At 39.8% G+C, this 22,244-nt stretch overlaps 1 protein-coding gene across 1 annotated transcript; it reads left to right on the forward strand.

Moving 5' to 3' along the window:
• The first annotated feature begins 5,504 nt into the window (after positions 1 to 5,504).
• Positions 5,505 to 22,217, forward strand: LOC115629934. The gene is made up of 6 exons (XM_030526540.1): positions 5,505 to 6,235; positions 20,461 to 20,590; positions 20,652 to 20,793; positions 20,859 to 21,057; positions 21,167 to 21,332; positions 21,538 to 22,217. Exons 1-6 carry the CDS (start codon positions 6,110 to 6,112, stop codon positions 21,645 to 21,647), a joined length of 873 nt encoding a protein of 290 aa, XP_030382400.1. The 5' UTR covers positions 5,505 to 6,109; the 3' UTR covers positions 21,648 to 22,217.
• The last annotated feature ends 27 nt before the right edge of the window (positions 22,218 to 22,244 follow it).

The raw sequence follows: 22,244 nt of genomic DNA on the forward strand, positions 1-22,244 counted from the left end.
TCCCACTAAAACCTAGCAAGCCTTCAAGTACGTTCGATGTCTCGTCGCCATTAAGTTGGTGGTATAGGCGCAGTTGAGTATACTCCTGCCTAACACCCGCCCCGGCACTGAACACAGAATCCCATAAGGACCTGTGTCAACCCTAGCGTGGCCTCCCTGCATGCATAGATAACCACGGGGGCATAAAAGGGAACTATACTTTCGAACATCGATAGCGGCTTGAAGTTGGGACCAAATTGAAAAGATGACCACAAAAAACAATGATGCACCAGCCGAGAAGACGGGAGATATTGGGATGGAAGACGAGGCTAGCGTCTTCCAGAAAAAGAGCAAAATACTCCGATCGCCAATTAACACGAGCATTCAAGATGCAGCCAACACACCCTCGATTACACCCGTATTCGCTGTAGCAGGTGGGTCACAGCCTCAAAAATCGGTTGGATCCCCTAGCCTACAATTTATTTCCAAGATGAGAGGAAAGGAAGAAGAGGCTATTGCTAATATTAAAAGAGTACTTCGTACAATAAAAGCGGCAATGCAAAAACAGAGAAACATTAATATAAATGTAAAAGATGGAGTGCAGGAAATAGATGAGCTACTATGTATTGCTGATACGAGCAGATCCAGCTGGATGAAAGTAGAAAACGAAAGACAGAGCAAAGCACCCATCCACAGAGCCCCCAATAACGATGAAACTTGCAATATCAAAAGGCCAAATAATTTAGATTCTGAAAGCAATGCGACGCCGGTATCAACTATCCATAAAAGGATGGCTACAAGTCCTGCGATGCAAGACTCGAACAAGAAGCAAAGAAGTAAGGAACCGGAAGCCGAGTTTCAGACTGTATCCCGAAGAAGAGGAAAGCCGAAAAAGGAAAAAGAAGGCAAATTAACCCAAAAAAACGAAGCTGGTCCACACAAAGGAACAGATGCCAGAAGACGAACACGAACTCGTCCAGATGCAGTCTTGGTCAAGCCAGCCGAAGGCAAAACTTATGCGGAAGTGCTAAAAGACCTACGTAAAAATATCAAACCAGAGGAAGCTGAAAGCGCCATCCGCTCAGTTAGGAAGACCAAAGCTGGAGACATGCTTCTAGAACTGGCAAAAGGAAGCAAAACCCAAAAACTGCGCGATACCATCCAAGGTATGTTGAAAGAGACAGCTGCTGTCAAGGCTCTTAAGCCCGTAGCAAAAATAGAGATACGGGACCTAGATAGCCTCACTGAAGAAGGGGAAGTCGAGTCCGCCATCAGAAAGATAATTGACGATACTGACCAAGACATCCGGGTGCGCATGACTGGTGTGAACAGCTCAGAACAAAGACGCGCTTTTGTCACTCTATCGACGGAGAATGCAGCCAAAATCCTAAGGGAGCAGAGGATAAAAGTTGGGTGGACGCGATGCCGCGTTAAACCATGTATTGATATCCTCCGGTGCTTTAAATGCTTTGGTATTGGTCATTTTCAAAGGGATTGTGAAGGACCGGACCGTAAAGACCTATGCATGAAATGCGGAGAGAGTGGACACAAAGTTAAGGATTGCCCAAAACAGGCAAGATGCTGTTTGTGTGCGCATAAAAATTACAAGGAGCTGAACCATTTTCCTGGAGCGAGCAATTGCGCCGCAAGTTCGAAAAAGGATAAAACATGAAGATACTTCAAGCAAATATGCACAGAAGCCTAGTAGCTGACGCGCTTTTATCCCAGATTGTTGTCGAGCAAGAAGTTGATCTGGTCATAGTTAGCGAGCAGTACAAGAAGAAAGACGATGGCTTATGGCTTGAGGACGACACCAAAACTGCGGCAATATGGGTGCCAGGTACAAGCGATATTCGATACCAAAATGACACCCGGGGAAACGGGTTTGTCCACGTCCGTGTTGGAGAATATACAATATTCAGTTGTTACTTAACACCTACAGATCGGATAAACCTCTTTGATAGCAAGCTTGAAGCCATAGAAGATGCCGCATCGCAAATACATGGAAAGCTTATCATAGCGGGGGACTTTAATTCCAAAGCAGAAGAGTGGGGAATGCCTGTTACAAATTCTAAAGGCCGAAGAGTTTTAGACATGACTGCCAGATTGGGCCTCGTAGTGGCAAACGTTGGCTCAGTCCCGACATTCAGACGTGACAGATGTGAGGGCACGATCCCGGACATAACTCTAGTGTCCGAAACGGCGGCGCATAAAATCGCTGACTGGAAAGTTTTAGACATATTCAACGGTAGTGACCACGAGTATATTACATTCGTTCTGGAGGATAACATCGTTACCAAAGCTGTTGCACAACGAAGTCAGAAATGGAATGTCAACCGTCTGAACAAAACCATTCTGATAAGGGAGATCGACAGGAGAGCAGTCAGAGCACAACACACTGGAAACACCGAAACAAAAGTAAACAGAACTATGTCAGCCATAAGGAAGGCTTGCAATGCTGCAATGCCAAAAATGGGTAACAGGCATAGACAAGGACAAGAAGCGTACTGGTGGACAGACGAAATCAAAACGATGAGGGAAGCATGTATAAGACGCAGGCGACTTCTCACCAGAGCAAGACGACGGGCAGACTTTGAATTCGAAGACCAGCAATACAGAAAAGCCAAGAAAGAACTAAATATTGCGATTCGTAAGAGTAAGATCGAGAAATGGAAAGACCTCTGTAGCGATGTAAATATTGACCCCTGGGGCCTAGGATACAAAATCGTAATGAAGAAGCTGAGGAAACATAACGCGTTACCAAATCTAGACGAAGAACAAATGGACAATCTGGTAGGCGCACTTTTCCCTGCACACCCAATAAGACCCCGAGATGTTACGCGGCCGATAGAGGTCAACCCAGATGAACTATTTACAGAGAGTGAACTGGTAAAGGCTGCAAGAACCCTAAAAAATAGGAAAGCACCAGGTCCGGACAAGATTCCTGCGGAAGTTTTGAAAGAGATTGCTGCAAGCCGACCAAATGTACTGCTCGATATGTACAACGCGTGCATCCAAAGCGGAACATTTCCTGACTGTTGGAAAACACAGCGACTGGTCCTCATAAGCAAGGGTAAAGGGGACCCGGCAACCCCATCAGCTTATAGACCCCTATGTATGCTAAACACAGCTGGAAAACTGTTAGAAAAAATGATCAAGCCAAGGTTAGCAATCGCTATAGAAGATGCTGGTGGCCTCTCCCCCCGCCAATACGGATTCAGACCTGGAAGATCCACGATCGGCGCAATACAAGAAGTGGCGCACGCAGCTATGGTATGCCAACAAGGCAATCATTACTCGCGCCCACTGGTACTATTAGCGACTCTGGACATAAAGAACGCATTTAACAGCGTGAAATGGAGCAACATGATCGACTCTCTCGAAAATCGATTCCGTATTCCCGAGTATTTGATGAGGATGATTCGCAGCTATCTTGAAAACCGAAAGCTATTTTATCAAACGGAAAACGGCGAAAAATGCACCCAAATAACTGCGGGAGCCGCTCAGGGCTCAATACTAGGACCTGAGCTCTGGAACATAAGCTACGACGAAATTCTTAGAATTGAAATGCCCGATGATTCATTCCTAGTTGGATACGCGGACGACATTGTTGCAGTCATCACCGCGCGAACTCTCGAGCATGCACAGAGAAAACTGAACCAGGTAATGCTTCGTGCTAAATGCTGGCTGGATTCTCATGGACTCGAGTTGGCAATGCAGAAAACAGAGCTACTGATTGTCACAAGGCGACAGATACCAATAGAAATAGACATCAAGATCAACGAGGATATTTTAAAGACGCAAAAAGCTATAAAATATCTAGGAGTTTGGCTAGACACTAAGCTGACATTCGGGCCGCATCTCCAACATGCGAAAACCAGAGCAGCAAATGCAACACAATCGCTATGTAGGCTAATGGCGAATGTCGGTGGTCCACTACAGTACAGACGCAAACTACTGATGGAAATAGTAAACGCTATTCTGCTATACGGCTGCGAGGTCTGGGCAGACACATTAAGCGTAGAATGCAGGGCAAAACCACTACTGAGAATCCAAAGAACTGCGGCGTTAAGAATAATTAGCGCTTATCGAACCGTCTCCAAGTCAGCAGCACTTGTTATAGCAGGTGTCAAACCAATTGACCTATTAGCTAGAGAGCGGAAGGATATTTATGAGCTGCGACATGCAGGGCAAGCCGATAGACAAGCAATAGAACGGTGCAAAGAAGAAACGTTAAGAACCTGGCAAGATCGATGGACAAACGAGGATAAGGGAAGGTGGACAGCTAGACTCATCCCTGAAATAAAACCCTGGGTCCAGAGAAAACACGGAGATGTTGACTACTACACCACACAGATGATAACCGGACACGGCTACTTCAGCTCTTTCCTCCATTCCATGGGAAAGAGCCGACAAAGTAGCTGCGTGTATAACGACGCCGAGTACGATACCGTAGAACACACAATATTTCACTGTCAACGTTGGACAGAAAGACGAAATCAACTGTCAGAAAGTGTTGGACAAATTTCGCCTGAAAATATAGTTGGAAAAATGATGCAGAGCGTAGAAAACTGGCACCAAATATCAAGATATGTAAGGGACCTGCTTATCCTTACAAAAAAAGGACTTAGACGAGAGACAATGAAAATGGAATCTTGGGCAGCCTGGACGCAGGTATAACGATGTGAGCGCATGACGCTTAAGGGACCCCACTTTGAAGTAATGCGAAAGCGCTTCCAAAGTGGAGATAGGTCCGTGATGAGGGGGGGTTTTAGTGGGTGCGTGTCCCACATACCTCTCTGCGACGGCAGATCGAGAGATGCATAAGGCATTTCCCCTCCTCAGCCCCAAAAAAAAAAAAAAAAAAAAATTATTATTATTATTATTATTATTATTATTATTATTATTATTATTATTATTATTATTATTATTATTATTATTATTATTATTATTATTATTATTATTATTATTATTATATTATAATCAGTACAAAAGTGTTGCCTACTGAGTGTAAATGTATTAGTGTTAGTATTGTGCTCTTTACTTTATTTACATTTAGGTATGTCCATGGATCAACATATTGGGTAGTTCGACCTACGGCTTTCTTTTATTGTGTCTTTTATTGTAATCAATAAAAACAATTCTATTTGTACTCAGGAATGTTATTGACTTTTTCTTTTTACATTTTTCTCTGCTCGGTAATCCGGAATTTAGTCATTTCGGACATTTGCTGAACACCGTATACTGTATGTTAAAACGTGATTGATTCAAAACTCAAGGAATATACATACATATGTATATAAGTATGTATATGGTTCGATGTGCAGCGATCAGCTTCACATCCACCCTCACCAGCTTTACTGTATTTTGCCTGCTTTTGTGTTGTTGCTATCGTTGCGTCTGCGCCGACATCGGTATCGCCGCCGACGTCGACGTCGCTGCAGCAGCAGCAACATCTTGAGCCATTTGTGCGCATTCGACTTGGCTTTGTGCTGTTTCTGTTTTCAGTCTATCGACGAACGTCTTGAGCGCAGTTACAGAGCGTCGCTTGTCGTTCCCACCACATACATACATACCTGAAAGCCGAAGTTGAGAGCGCGTGTGCGTGTGTGTGTGTGTTACCTGCGCTATTTAGCCTCGCGTTGTTGTTGTTGCTAAATTATTATTTTTTCGAAGCCTTTTTTTCTGTGTCGTTGCCGCAAACTGGTTGGTGTATGTATATATCTCTGTATACAGAGAAGCAACATCGAGAAGAAGCAGAAGAAGCAGCAACTACATACATACATCCACACGTACATAGCTGTGAAAAAGTGGCAACAACTCAAATAATTGAGCGTGTGTGTGCGTGTGTTAACAGTTTTTTTTCGCTGCTAGAGTATTTTTTTTTGTTACTCGGAAAATCGTAACAGTGACAGAAAACAAAACAGGCAGAAACAAGAACAACAACATAAAAAAACAACCGTTTGCGTCTTCAAAAAGAAAAAAAGAAGTAAACAGCAAGAAGCTAACATAACGGCCAATTTTTTGAAATCCGCACGAGGGCAGGAACAGAGAACATAGAACCAGAAGAAGAATTTCAAAGAGAAGAACAAGGAGAAGAGGCAGCAAAGTTAAATAGCAAATAAGAAAAATGCCCTGCTCGGCCGTAACGCTATCAATAGCGACAATCTGCGCGATTATCGCCACAGCTCTGCTGGCGATAGCGTTCTCCACAGACAATTGGCTGCATTATGATGTCAGACGCAATCAGATACAGGTTAGTGTAAACAAAATGCCACCTGCCCCTGCCCCTAATGCTGATGCTGGCACTGCCCCGACTAACGACCGACAATCGACAACTCGACATTGACAACAACAACAACAAATACAACGACAACAAAACCACCAACGCAAACGCAGACGAAGACTGAATCTACAAACACACATGTGTACACACACACACAAAAGTGGATATGTAGATACACACAAACACACACAGATGCTTGCATTTGCAACCTGTATGCATTTTTGTTGCATGCTGTTGTACATGTTGCTGTTGTCCCCAACAAGCAGCAGCAACGGATCAAATAGACTTAAGCCTCCACCAACATTATGCGTAAATGGGGGATCTTCGGCCAATTGTTTGTCGCATTACTTTGTGGGCTTGGCCGATAATGATGTTCTGGTTTCTGAAATTCTTTAATCTGTCTACTGAGAGCACAACATTTAGAACGAAGCATAAGAACTTAGGATCAGAGATCTAAACTGCGCTTTGAAATAATTAGACATGGCCAACATTTGGCCTACAAGTCCAATTGATTATCTATATTTATGTATCGTTTTGGGCATCTATTGTGTACCCGAGAAAACCTGCGTATAATTGTATAATGGGTTCGATGGGTTCGGATATGCAATAGCATTTTAATGCATTCGGTACTGTTGGCCATTCATTGTACGTTCTTTCTTTCTATATTTTCCAACAAGCAATTTTTTCTCCCTTATTTAGTATTACCCTTGAACAGACTATAGGCTTCTTCTATGTTATAGTAAATAATAAAACTAATACTTTTTAAAACGAATTCCGACTGATCCGATATGTGCGACACTATAGTATGTTCTAAAAAACATCTCAAAAAGAAGATGCCAACCAACTACCTATATTTGATTAACGAATACTATAAGATATTGGTATTAATAGTGCGATCAACTTGATTAGATTGGACTAATTAAATAATCTAGGCATATAGAACAGCTTTTTCTTCTTGACTGACTGACTCGCAGCCCAAGCGCCTAGAGCTAGGAAGTTGCAATGAGGACTTTTTTTTGAACGTAGGTGAGCGGTTTTTGAAAATTGTAAACTTCGAAATTTGTATGTAAATTCGGAATTTTTTTGTGGAAAAATTAGAATACGTAAAGGAGTTTGCGGGATTCGAAAATCGAACAAAATGAGAAACAAATAACGGACAAATAACGGATTTTTTTATGGAAAATTGGAATACTTGGAAGCAATAGCAACGTACATCCCAAACGGTAAAAGTTGGTTTCTAAGTAGTATAGAGTAAGTTCTTCAGGACTTATCTTTTTTTGAAATCAACTAACAAACCAACAAGTACTGGTCGGGGCAAGGAGATTTTTGCCTTTCCTTTTCATTTCCTGTCTTCGGGAATAAGTAAATACTTGTGAGAGGCATTTTGGGCTCCACTGTGGAGTCTCAGATCAACAACAACAGCAACAACAGAAGCGCACAAACTGAAGCAGAAGCAGAGAAGCAGCGGTAACAGTCGCGCGTGTTTAGCCAAAGAAGAAAATAAGGGCATGAGCAGCGTGTGAGGCATGAGTAAAGAAGAAAGGTCGAAAGCAAACAGCAACAACAATAACGGCCGTCAGTTACAGCCACATGGCTAGGTGCACTGAGGAGAAGACGGTGGTGGAAGGTGCGGAAGGAAAGGGGTGGGGAGGGGAGCGGAGGCCGTTAACGTTAAAACTTTCTATGCGAGCGCTTAGCCAAGCCAAACGAAAACAACAAAAAAAAAACGGCAACGGCGTCGGCGTTAACAGCGGCATCAACAGCGGCGTCTGCAGCGTGGCGGCAGTCTACAGCCAAGTATCATAATTTCTTTCTCATTTTGCAAGTAATACAAGCACAACAACAACAACTACTACTACTACTACTACAAATGCTTAAACTTAGACGCTAGTAGGTGCAGCTGTGGGGCAAGGGCCCAGAGAAGAGGGTGGGGGCGCTTGGCAATACTGGAATGGAATGCCAATTATCGCGATCGCCACTGAGAGCGTCAATTCAGGTCTGAAGTCGGGCCCAGTCAAGAGCCAAAGTTGAATGCAGAGAGCGCCCAAAACAAGTGTGTATGTACATGTACATATGTATGTGTGTGTATGTGTGCACATACTTCGCATACCAAACAACTTGTAGAGGGGAGGGGCGGGGGGGGGGGGGAGGCCGAGTTGTCGCTCTCGGCTCTAATCCGCGGGGCAAGCGCGGGGCACAGCGCGAGCGCTTCGTGCTGAAATATTTGCACGTTTTTGACTTTGGCGCTTTGATTTTTAATTTATTTTATTTTCACTTGGCGCTCGCTCAGCTCACAAAAGGTTACCCCGACAGTGTTGAAAGACTTCGGCTTTGTACCTTCAAGTCGTCCAATGGGGCGCATCATCAGCCCGAAAGTTGTATGAAAACCGCAGGCGTAGAAAACTAAACAAAAAATGTTGACAATAGCCTCGAGACTGTGTCAAGATCGTAAATAATTGCTGATTATGTTTGGGAATAACATAAGTTATCGATAACCTTTCATGTACCACTGATGGGCTTACAAGTTACAATTAATTAATAATTTAATCAATCAATAATAGTTCTAAGTGCTCTATAGGGGCAACAAATCTTTTAATAAATAATACTCAATACTATGAGGTCTAAAACTTGTATTAATCTCTGTTCTTATTGTTCGCACAATTCCAACTCTAAAATTTTGGAAATAAAAAAAACTTTTCAAGAAAAACTTTTCAAAGAAAATGTTAAAAAGAATTTTGAAATATGTTGGAATATGACAGTTTTCACTTTTAAAACATACTATCTAGAGCATCTGAACATAGTTTTTATTTTCGTTGAATCAGGAATATTTAATCCATCGCATCAAATCAGTGGACACAGTGGGGCCTTTGAGTAAATTAAGAACAGAAATAAGCCTAGCTTTGAAGGAGCAACGATATCGGCATGCTGTTGGAGCATTTATAAAGTCGTTAGAACTGAGTGCCATATAATTAAGGGAATTATTTATGTTTCGTTGATTTGTTACGCCGGCCGTTCAAGAAGCAGGAAAGAAGCCAACGTTTCAAATCAATTGTTTCCATTCGCTTCAAGAGGATAATGTTAAGGCCGGGCGGGCAATTTGAAATCCATTTGCTGTGGTTCACTAATTAACGTTTTGAGAAACCGACAGACTTCCGATTAGCTCTGGTTCCATGAATCATAAGGGCGGCAATTGCTGTGAGGGTCTGTTTAAAATCACACACCTAGGGTATCTTTTATGTGTGTGGCATGGTTTGTGTTTGTACTTAATACTAATGGACACTGATTTCATTTAAATAGAAAATTTATAAATGTTCAATGCTGCACAAGCAGGGTGCAATAATAGCCCGATAAGGGAAGCCGCTGTGGAAAGCTTCAAAGTCTTTGAAAGTTACCTTCGCCTCTGAAAACTCATGCTCTTAACATTGGGCGAATTTGAAAAAGAAAGTTATTTGAGAAGTACTTCGGTCATTAATACAAGGTGTGCTATGGAAAGCAATGTATTTAATAAATTTTTTGAAAACATTTTCCTTGATCCCAGCACATCGGATTATTTTTATCTTGTTATATCGCTTTTTAATTGTGTTTCGATCAGATTATTTTTCTAACTTATATTTCAAAGCGAACCGTTTGCGATGCCATTAAGCTTATAAATATTAATCTCCTCTTTAAAGAGGACTTCTAGAAAGTCGAACCTACAAATGTAAGTAACAGAAGCAGCCATAAGAACGATCTACATGAAGATAAATACCAAAATTGTTCTAGTCTTTTACTGATATGCTGATATGGTTTTTTTGCAAAATCAATGCTATATGTAAACGATTTGTGCAATGCGGATAATACAGGATATTACTGCTTTCGTTTAAAATGTAGCCACACTGTATGCTTTAGGTTTTTGAATATTCAAGAGATTTCCAAGTCTATTTCTGAAATCCAATACAATTTTATAGCTATTAATCTCTAGCAATTAGGTTCTCATTGTTAGTTTTTTGAAAAATATGTTTTTTTTAATATTCAATTTTTTTTAATATTAAAAAAATGATTTGTTTTAATTGTTAAAAAATATTTCTATTTGTGTCTATTTCTGAAATCCAATACAATTTTATAGCTATTAATCTCTAGCAATTAGGTTCTCATTGTTAGTTTTTTGAAAAATATGTTTTTTTTTAATATTCAATTTTTTTTAATATTAAAAAAATGATTTGTTTTAATTGTTAAAAAATATTTTTCATGTATGTTCATATTTTTCAATTTTTTGTACACGGCCTGCAGCTTATATTATCAAAAAAATGCTGAAATCGAACATTTCCATTTCCCCCATTTCGGGCCCTATTTGAATATCAAATAAAACAAACTCCGTTCACCATCCTCAACATTAATCAATGAATTGTGAGCTACCATAACAGAGCAAACAAGTATATATATTTCTGCAATTCACTTAATAATTGTCTCAAAGATAGCGAAAATAAAGCTTGAGTCTCAGGAACTGTTTAATTATGGCAGTTTCATTTCTTAGAATAGTTGCACGTCTTTGTTCTTTGGAAGATGCAACAAAGACAACAACAACAACAACAACCTCACTAATGGAGTTTATAGACCACTGTTGTGCACTGTTGTTGGCTCTTTAGCTTCTGGCCATTCTGCTTAATTCTTGTTGCTGTACCTGTCTGCATGCCAAAAGCAACATCTTTGTGGCTAAGCTGTGTATTATACTTGTATGTAGCTACGCCCCAGAACCTCACTCTCTCTTTATATCTCTTTGTCACTCTCTCGGTTATTCTCTGGCGCGCTCTCTTTCTCTCTGTCTCTATGTTTCTTGTAGCTGTAAACTGGTTTTGAGTTTTCACTCGTTTTGCGTTTGATGTTGTTGTGGTCGAGTCGCTTAAAATTGGTATGTTGTACGCGCCTTAACTTGTTCCCCAAGCTGTGGCCCCTCGCCATGTTGGCCATGTTGGCGGGCAGCCCTAAGTTGCCGCTTTACGATTGTGTCAAAGCTGTTAAAGCCAAGCGATCCGAGCGATCCACACGAGCCGAGCGATCCAAGCGATCCAAGGTGAAATAAAATGAAGCGCAGCACACGGCTGTGAAGTCAACTCGAGGCAACACCCAATCCGAGCCAATTGATGAAACTCTTGTGCTGCACATTTTGGCCCGACTTGTTGCCGTTGTTGGCGCGGTTTCGCTTAAAAGAGAAAACCCTTCCTCCAAGCATTGCATTATGTTTTCTTTTCTTTTCTTCCATTTCTTCCATTTCATTTCGTTTTAATTCGTTTGCTTGCCTTGGTTAGTGCGATGCAACGATGCCACCAAAACAGACGACGTTTGTTGTTACTGTTCGATGTTGCAGCTACCACCCCCTTCCACACTGAAAACATACTTTTTGTATCTACCTATGCTATGCTTTCCTTCCCCTCTCCGCTGTGCCCCCTCCGCGATTTTAATGAATGAATTTCATGTTGTATTTTCACGCTTAGTAAGCGCTTTGATTTGTCAAACGAATATAAAGAAGAAACACATGTTAATTTGAGATGCAGCTACAAAATTAATTAGACTTGGGCAACAACAGCAACAAATTACTCATTCGCCATGTGTGACCGACAGACCAACCAAGCATTTGAGAAGCTTTCTTTCTTTTCTTTTTTTCTTCTTCTTCTTTTACGTTTGGCCCGCTTTTTGCAATCTGCCTTTGGCTTCTTGTTGTTGTTGTTGCTATTATTATTATTATTATTGTTTTTTTTGTTGTTTTTTTTTGGCGCGTCAGCAGTTACGATTGTGTAGTCATTATATTGTTTTTATTGCTGACTTCATGTGAAATACCCAATTGGTATTTCAGCTTGGCACATGCATTGTTAGCCAACCCCGTGTCTGTACTCGAACCCACAGCAGTCGGTGCAGTTGTTGTTATGAAACCCAAAGCCCATTTGCATAAGCCACTTATGAGCTAAACTGCATTTACTGAGCCATTTGTAGACAGGCGCACGTTTATGTGTAACCCCAGTAAGCAGTTACCCAAGAACCGTAGGACCTGCGGTTGCGAAATGAAAACTCAAATCAGAAACCCACTTACTGCTATTTTAATGATTGAGACTCAAAGAAAAGTATATTCATGGCTCGTTAAATAACGAGAAATTGCAGCCATTGCCTTGTATTTGAAATCTTAATTGACTATTAGCAACGGCTTAAAGCTTTATAGCTTTTTAAAAGAATTTGTCTTACTTATAGTTTGGCAATAATTGTGCGTTCGAACACGTTTACATAAAACAGCATATTTTTTCGAAATACCTTTGGCTTTCGCTTTCGCATTCGCATCGAATTATAAAAGCCAAAATATTCACCTTTCAAATTAGTAGAACATTTCTCACGATCGGAAGCATTTCAAACGAGTTCCTTAGCTGACTTCAGAATTGCTAATAATGCTTTCCTGGCATGGGCAAATACACTTTTCAGAAAAGGTGTTTAATCAGGCGACGATGGTTTAAATTTGATTGTCATCATAAAATCACAACAGCAACATAAACCACAGCATTACTTACATATTTGGAACGAATTCTCTATGCTTAATTCCCTTCTGATCGCAGAAACTAATCGAAATAATCGTCACTTTTGACTTCTACAATGGTTTTTCCTAAATTTTGGCTGGGAGTTTTCATTTTTTTTCGATCCCTAAGCAAGTTATTGTTATCCGTCAACTTGCAAGAGTACAGCTTTTGCAGACCAAATGTGTAGTTAAGTTGTTGATTTGGAGAAATTTAATTCCATTCCCATTAATTTTAACGAAGATATTGGCTGATTTCTAAAAAATTCACGCACTTTTTCGACTGCATCTTCGATAATCATGTTTGTCGTGATTTAAGCCATGATAAAACTCTGACAAAAAAAATAAAAATCACTATACCCTTGTATCATCAATTGAAACGTTTTGAAAAAGGTTGACCGAGTTAGAACAGATGAGTGCTTCTTTTGGTATTTTAGTGAGAGGAAACGAGCAAAAACAGCTAAGAAATGTACTCCTTACTTAAAATTTGAAATAAAACTTAAGGCCCATCATCTTTATGCCATCTATGAAAATAAAATGACTGTTGGAGACAAATATTGAAAACTAAAAAGAATTCTATCGTAGTACTTTTAACTCACCTGTACCTTTGTACCTTAGCTATTCTTTTTAAAATTCTTCTAGCTTATGATTCAGAGAACATTTGCCCAGAGATTGCTCGCCACATTGATTGTCACATGGATTGTAATTTTATGCACATGCTACTGCTTAGGTGTTGTATTCAGAATTCATTAACATTTTGCTATTTTGTTGCTGTAAGCCACAATAATTTACATAAACTTTGCTTCGTGCTTTATCAATTTCCTGCAATTAGCATTTGTAAAAAAAGACGAAGCTTAGCTCAACGAGGGAAGCAGATTGCTAAAAAATTATAGTTTATTCCTCCACTACGTTTTTTTAATCGCATAATAGATTGTGAGCCTTTTAGCAATTCTGAGTTCTCACTCTTTAGACACATCCGGTTCTGGGTATTTATGGATATTCGAGATATCTTTTGAGCTTACATTCACCTTTAACACTCTATTTGCTAAACCTTGAAAAGAAACAGTTTCTTTTTAAGCAAATTTCTCGGGAATTCTTCTAGTTTTTTGCAGATCAAGATATCAAAATAAATGTATTTACAAAACCGTGGAATGCACAGCTCTTTTTTAAACGAAATCGGAGATTAAGTGCCCACAAAATGGCGTCCAATACTGTGAGGTACTTGTATTTGAAGAGTAACGATGACAAAACCAAATGGATTTTCAAATATTTGCTACTTAGATAAATGAAATCACTTTACATTACGAATTCCACGTGATATCCGAAGCCGAGATGAGCAATCAAGAGATGAACAAATTATTGGCGAAGCGCTCATTTTATATAAATATTTGTGATATCATTAAGTTGTTGTTGAAATTACTTTGTTTATTATATGGTCTTGCGTTATTTTTAACGCTTTCGCTGACTCAAAACAGAAACAAATGAGAAGAGACTGCCTGCCTTTGATAAACAGTTAACCGTGTTGTTTAATAAACAATTAATTTGAATTAAAACATTTCGTCAAGTTTGGGACTCTCTGTTTGTTATTTATTTTTTCGCTATTATTATTTTTTCACAAATTTTGCGGTGCAACTTCCGCGTGTTTCTCGTGTTCGTCAATCGCGAGTGGTTGTTGGTGTTGTTTGTGTTGTTTGTGTCGCGATTGCGACAGTTGTTATTATTTCGATTGTGTTAAAGTGTTGTTGTTGTTGTTTCATTTTGGCCAAATGCTTACGCTGCCGCTTTGCCTTTGTTGTTGGGCAGCAAGCATTAAGACCGCCTCGACAGCTTTTGCTGATCTGTATATATCTACATACTCGTACATATCTGTCAATGGTCTCGACAACAACATCTTCTCAATGTCGCGCTCCCACGACCTTTTCAAAGTCGTCGCATTTAAAATATATGTATGTAGTACGTGTGTGCTCGAGGAATTGTCGCGAAATTAAGCTACGCTTTGAATTTTTTTTCATATATGTGCATTATTCCAACTGAAATAAATTATTCATTGATTGATCGGCCGCGGGCAAAACCAGACTCTTCAAATGCCATAATCACAGAAACAAATCAACTGCAATCAACTCAACTGTGGGATGCTCTATACAGTTTCTTTTCCGATGCTCAGTAGCTCTAGTAGCTTAGTTTGTCAATTTTTGAGCAACTATAACAATGGCAATCCTTTTTTTTTTAAAAGCCAAATTACATTTTTCTAGACTTTAGGAAGTTGATAGTTAGTTGTGTTAAAATTAAGCGACATGAAGCTGCCTAAGAACTCTCGACTACTCTCAGTATACGTGTATACTTGTATGTATATCTGAGAAGCAATCTGAATATACATATTTCACCTTTTTGTTTTCGAAACTAAGCCAAACATGATTCAAGTACACGTTTGGGAAACACACAGATCGGTTCGCTCCCAGCAGCTTTTATAGTCTCCGAGATCTGTCCAATTTGTAGTTCTCATAAAAAACCTTTCAGACCGAGCAAAAACACATCAGACGCCAGCAGCCGCGTCCAAAATTGTCGCTGTTATGCGCTGCAATTTGACAAAGCTTCTATTTATACATATATGTATATATGCAAATATACATACAAGTATACGAATACATATATGTATGTCTGTGGAATAGATATGTATATGTTTTTGGCGTTGGAAGCGGCCTTGGCGTTGGGGCACGTGGCTGCGCGTTGGCTGCTGCGCTCGCATATTCAAAATACTTGCATAGCTCAACAGCTACAACAACAAGACATGTTTGCAACTTTCAGCAACTCTGCGATTGCGATCGCGACTCAACCGCAACTGCATCCTGCACATATTCTATGAATAGATCCAGTTTCCGAGCAAGCCAACAAGCCAGCAAGCCAGCCAGCTGGCCACTGCGGTTCGTTTTAATCGCCACCTTACACATGTTGCCCGATTGGCTAATCACTGACATCCGCCCGGGCGGTGGGGCAGGTCCGTAAACCTGTTTAGCCTTTTCTGCCGCTGCTGCTATCATTGTTGTAATAAAAATATTTGTCGATTCTCTCATACAGCAGTCGCAGCAGTCAACAGACCAGACCCAGACCCCACTCGATTGAGAGGCTTTTGTGGTATTTATTGTACTGCCTGCCCATTGGGGAAACTTGACCAAGATTGAAAGTTTATAGTCGCTGATATTTATTCTACAATTTCATTACATATATGAGCAATACTTTCCAAATCGAAATGATGCATATTTTAAGACGAGCCAATCTTTAAGCATGTGTCTGCACATTCAACCGATATTTATTCTACAATTTTATTATATATATGAGCAATATATCGACGAGTCGATCTTCAAGCATGCGTCTGCACATTCAACCGCTCATCTGTCTGTATGAACGGCAAGATCTCGGCAAGTTAAGAAGCTAGTTGAGAACATTTTAATCACACTTCAGGTTAGACAAAAGTGAGTAAATTTTGTTGAAAATAATTGTTGTTTCCTTCATATTTAATTATTTGCTTGCTTTGAAAAACTCTATACATATGCTTACAATAATTATAGAAATTAAAAAAAGTAAGAGAATTAAAAAAAACAAGTAAAAAAGCTAAAGTCGGGTGTCCCGATTTTGAAATACTCTGTACATATGTTTACAATAATTATAGAAAATAAAAAAAATTAAGAAAATTAAAAAAAACAAAATTTTATCGATTTTACCTCTCTCGGTATTCGAACTCACGTAAAGGGTGTATTATTGCACATTTACATAGCAATTCCGTCTGTGTGAGTGTATGTATGCCTATGCGCATCTATTCGTGTCTGTGTAAGCATTTTCGCAGTCAACCAAACAGCAACATCAACAACAGCCGCGGGCAGCGCTTGAGCAGTGCTTGAGCAGCGCTGCAGCAGCAAATATATTTATGGCTATAACTTCTTGTTAAATCGGTCACATAATAAGCAACTGGGGGTATTTCCAAAATATTAGGAGAGGGGGGAGGGAGGGAAATTTCAAAATATACATTTTCTGCGTATTCACACAAGGCATCTTGGACTAAAATTTGGTGTTCCTAGGTCTTATAGTCTCCGAGATATAGGTGATTATACGAATGGAAAATCGGGAAAACCCCCATAGGGGGGAAGTGGGGGGAAAATCAAAAAAATAAAACAAACTCATATAGTGTACATACATAAGGCATCTTTGTGCAAAATTTGGTGTCTCTAGCTCTTATAGTCTCTGAGATCCAGGTGTTCATACGGACGGACAGACTGACAGACGGACAGACAGACAGACAGGGCTAGATCGACTCGTCTCGTCATGCTGATCAAGAATATATATACTTTGTGGGGTCTGCCACGCCTCCTTCTGCCTGTTACATTTTTCAGCTCCCGCAAAACCTAATATACTTCTGTACATTTCATGTACAGAGTATAAAAATGATGACCAATTTTTCATGCAAATTAACAAAAGAAATCGAAATATAAATACAATGTAAATATATTACACATTGTTTAATTAGGAGTTCTTAACAGATTCGTTAAAACTTTTAGTTCATGTTTAGTTCTCATTCGATTAATGGATTACTAATACAATTGAAATGTAAGTCTCGCAAATTGTGCGACATTTTGAACTCTGAACATGGAATTGATTGACCATTTTTCGGCCTACATTTTTATAAAAAATTGTATAAATTAGCATCAAAATAAATGATCAAATTATAGAGATCGCACTATGTATGTATTTGTGTGATTTTACATAACTAATCATAGATCGCATTTTGTTCGAAGTCAGGCCTTAACAAATAGAGTTTGCTGATTAGATCTTTTTATAATGATTATCTACTGATGATCAGTGATCGTGATCATCTATCACATGATCATTTCTAGCAGTTATTTACACGTATCTAAATCTTAATCGCTGGTGATCAGTGATTGTGCTTGGAAAAACGTACTGATCGCACTTGTTGTGTGATAATTAATTACAAATCCACACTAATCGTCATCTTCGATGACTGATCACAGGTAGAGGAGCTAAAGAGTCTATTAATTAATAAATATTATCATTTCAAAATCAAACTGAATCAGTTTCCAATCATGTAGAACATTGTTAAACTGTTCAGTCCAGCATAACCCAAGGCACTGGCAATCATTAGACGAAGCTGACCCCAAACTATAGATTTGTCTATAAGTATGTACATATGTAGTAGGATCATTAGTATGTTTGTGTGTGTGTGTGTGTGTCAACTTCCGCTAACCATGCATGCTCGTTTCTTAAGTCGATCACTGATCAGGAGCGCATTGCGGCTTTGTGCACATGACTGGGCACTTCATAGTTGAATAGTTTTAAGCCGCACCAAACCCACTTTCAATCAATGCTGCACAATTTATTTTAACCATATGGATTAAGCCGCTCAAGACCTATGACAGTATAGTTTGTGCGTGTGGCTCAACACACTGATTGTTAAAACTTTCATAAGAAAGTTCACGACAAGGGCTACTAGTGTGACCATTATACTAATGATGAAACGAAACCAAGTTAGAGCAAACATTTCATAAGACGCTCTGCTCTACTCCGCTTCGCTCCACTCCACTCCACCTGGCCCGCCTTCCTGCCCAGCCACAAACAATGACCATCCATTTGGCCACCAAAAACACTAACATGCATGTGTGTGTGTGTGTGTGTGTGTGTGTGTTATGGAGTTGGTGCCCTAAACCCAAACATATGGACGTACTCGCGTGTAGGGGCATGTGAAATGCGCCGCTTACGTAAGCGAAAAACATTTTTCCACAAACGAACCAATTTACATAAGCCAGGTTCCGATACCAAAAACAGTTTTCGATATGAGTTGCGTTAACTTTCTGACAGACCGGCAGGCTGACTGACTGACTGACTGACTGACTGACTGGCTGGCTGGCTGGCTGGCTGGCTGGCTGGCTGGCTGGCTGACTGCCTCACGGGGCTGGCTAGCTCGTTCCAGACGCGTTTGCCGATAACATTTTGTCGAGTCTCTTCATTTTTTATTTTTTCTTTCTGTCGTTCATTGTTATTTAAGTACCGGACATAAAGTAAAACACGTTTGTTGTGCTTTTTTCGTGCCTCATGAAAATGCAGACACCAAACATAAAACTCTTTTCTCTTTTTGTTTCTTTTTTCCGTGCTATTGCTGCTGTTGTTGTTGTTGTTGTTGTTGTTGTTGGAAGTCACCATGGGGGATTATAGTAGAAGCAATGGAATTATGTACACACATAAATGATTAACATTTTGTGTATGATAAAAATGTAGAACCTCATATGGCAAGCGTGCGGAACGTGCTGCCATTTTGAAATGCTGGATCTATGTATGTATTAGGTTCGCTTTGTTAGAGAGCTGGAGGAAACACCTTGTATAACCAGTTATGGCGATGTTGGCAGAAATCTTTATCAGTTTTCTAATCAGTTTCAACTCTTAGCATTGAAAGCTAGCTAAGCCTTAAGTGATGATGTACAAATTCCTTGTTTCTAAAGTATTGTAGAAGCAATGGAAATACATACATCAGTATTTATATTTGGAGGCAGACGTGCATCCATTTTGAAATGCTGGAAACACGTATCCACTTAGATTGGCTGTGTTACCTGATAGTCGAATTGTTGGTAGAAATAGGCGAAATTATAAAACTAATAAGCTATGATAGTTGATATCAATATATTGGCTCAGATTCGGGACCAACAAAGGAAATACCTTACTCTTAAAATACGTCGTTTATTTGCGTCTCAAGACAAGCAAGACTTATCACTAGAAAGGGGTTATCTAATCGGCTACATTTATGAAAATACGTTGCTTCACATTTCTTATCTTCATCATTAATTCATGGGTGCGATGGTGAAGAGATTTACGAGTTGATTATATGGAGATTTCTTGAGTTTTACTTGGAGTGGAGCTTGGCTGTGAGATCACTTGAGATTAGTCAGAGATTGGCTATGATATCAGTGTCTTGCCTTGAGGTTCATTGCCTTCCAGTTGTTGTTTCTCAATATCTGCGCGCAGCCCACACATTACACAGATTATCAGATTGATTGGAAACACACACACACACACACACACACGCACAAGAGGGAATCGCTTGCAGCGACCTTGTTCATTGCGATGGCTATTATCTCTTGTTAGCTGAGAACCTATACACTTGGGGCTTGTCGAGAGAACTGCCCGAATCGCATAAAACGTGTACTGCAAGCATGAGAACTGCTGAACGTGTTCATCTGCCATCGGAGCTGATAAATAACATGAACACACACACACACATACATATATATCTGAGTATATGTATATACATGAGTACAGCATTGTTGGCTCTGCAATCTGACATCCGTGTTCCATTAAGTCTAAAGATGACCGGATGATGATCGACAGCGTAGATAAAAGTTTGAAGAACAAGAAATAAAATAACAGTTTCATAATCTTGTTAAAAATAAAAACGGCGCTGTGAGAGACGCCTACATGTGGAACCTGTTTTCTTTGGGCTCAGTGTGCGGGGCATTTGTCATACATGGGCGATAAGTAATAAACAAGTGGCAATGATTGAATAATAACAATAGCTATGATTCTGCAACTATGGAATGCGTACAATGGTTGAATGAATGAATGAATGAATAATAATTAAGCGTATTTCATATTATTCTAATTTTAGGCCTTCGCTGCCAAACATTCGGATGCCGAGTCCCTGTTGCACAACATGAATGTGAAGTATTACTATTATACGAGAACCCGCGGACTCTTTAGGATATGCTATCCCAAGGAACGTCCCCCAGCAACAGCAGGTGAGTTGAAAGATACAATGAGAGCGATGCTGATGTATTAACCCACCATTTTTGATTGAAGTACCCACCTATTTGTCGCCCATCGAGACGCATTGCTCGAATATTGATTACTTCCCGCAAGTGGACGATGACAAAATTTCCAACGAGGATGCTCAGTCGCGTCTGCATTTAGCCCGCTCCTGCGTTGCCCTATTCATCATTAGGTAAGCGAATCGTAACTTCAAGTGAAGAATATAAAGTACTGTAATAACTCAATCATGTGCATTAGCTTTGTGACGATCTTTTGCGCCTTCTGGACTGGACTATCGGGTTGCTGGAAACGCTCTTCGGGCGCCATCACTGCTACATCGATTTTGCTGCTGGTGACATGCCTTTTAGCCGCTGGTGCCATGGGTCTGTGGCACACAGTTGAGTTCTTTGAGAAGGAGAAAGTCGTTGGAGAAGATTATTTCCAGCAGTGGAACACGGTGCGTATACGCAATGGTCACTGGTCGTTGTTGTTTCGGGTCAACCGTAGAGGGCAGACAACAATTTTACTTTCACTTGTTATTACAACCGGTTGCTTTCTTTTTGCAGGTACTACGCGATAATACCAAGGTCTTGTATGATTGGTCCTATATTGTGGCCTGGGCTGGCATTGGGACCTGTCTCTTGGCCGCCATTTTGTTGTCTGGTGCTGCTGTCTGTCTGCGCAACGAGCGCGAGAAGGAGGAACAATTGAATCTGCAATATCTGATGCCTGGTAATAAAATACTTCCGATACACTCAAGCTCAGGCTGTGACAGAAAACATTTCATAAAATATTCCTCATTGCGGAACGATTAATTTCTCAATTGGAGAGATATACTTCGTGAAATATTTTAATTCAGTCTGAGCTGGCTCTAACCATATTCATATTCAGCATACATATGTATATATATATTAATAATTCCCCCAATTTCTTGCAGTGTACTCACAGAAGCAACCCCCTTATCCACCGTACGCCAACTACGCACAGCCACAGATCTATCCTGGCCCCTATTATCATGGCTCGCAATATGGACCCTACAACTACTAGAACAACTTGACGAAAAATGCGAAATAAGAAAACAAAACATATTGAACAATTTTGAACAGTTTTCATAACAAATCACAAAAAGGAGAAACAAAAAACAATATGGGACGAAACATATAGATATCCTGCGTTTATACGAAGTCCGAAGATTATAATCCGATTGGGATGCTTGTCAATAGATCGAGCTCACGATCTCCGGACCTTGTAGAAATACAGTTGTAGACAAAGCGTTGTAGGCGCAGAGAACGGTGCTTGTTCTCTACAGTCGTCGCTCTTTAAATTAAACGTAACTGTACTTACACGAAATTCCATGATAATTTTTTTTTACAAACATTTTTAGTTGTTAGTTTTTTTAAATATAGGCACGCAATGACTTGCATATAAATTACGTTACTTAAGTCAAAAATATGATACAATACAATAATGTAAAGTTGGAATATTAATGGTGCGCGATGTGTTTGCGCCCATTTTGCAAGTGGAAAAAATGTGAACAGCTGAATGATGAAAAAGACAGACAGAACAATAAAAGCTTAAATTATTGTAGTCGATATATTATAAATAATATTAAAAGTACTTAAGCGTAATTTTTCTATGTATGTA

The sequence above is a fragment of the Scaptodrosophila lebanonensis genome, unplaced genomic scaffold (assembly GCF_003285725.1).
Source record: "Scaptodrosophila lebanonensis strain 11010-0011.00,11010-0021.00 unplaced genomic scaffold, SlebRS2 tig00000171-arrow-arrow-pilon, whole genome shotgun sequence".
Classification (NCBI taxonomy): Eukaryota; Metazoa; Arthropoda; class Insecta; order Diptera; family Drosophilidae; genus Scaptodrosophila; species Scaptodrosophila lebanonensis.

What these genes read in the sequence shown, in the direction of transcription:
- LOC115629934 (XM_030526540.1), top strand. Translation starts at nt 6,110, where the DNA reads ATGCCCTGCTCGGCCGTAACGCTATCAATAGCGACAATCTGCGCGATT. An exon ending in TCAGACGCAATCAGATACAG is followed by an intron (nt 6,236 to 20,460) that starts GTTAGTGTAAAC and finishes TTCTAATTTTAG; the next exon opens with GCCTTCGCTGCCAAACATTC. An exon ending in TCTGCAATATCTGATGCCTG is followed by an intron (nt 21,333 to 21,537) that starts GTAATAAAATAC and finishes AATTTCTTGCAG; the next exon opens with TGTACTCACAGAAGCAACCC.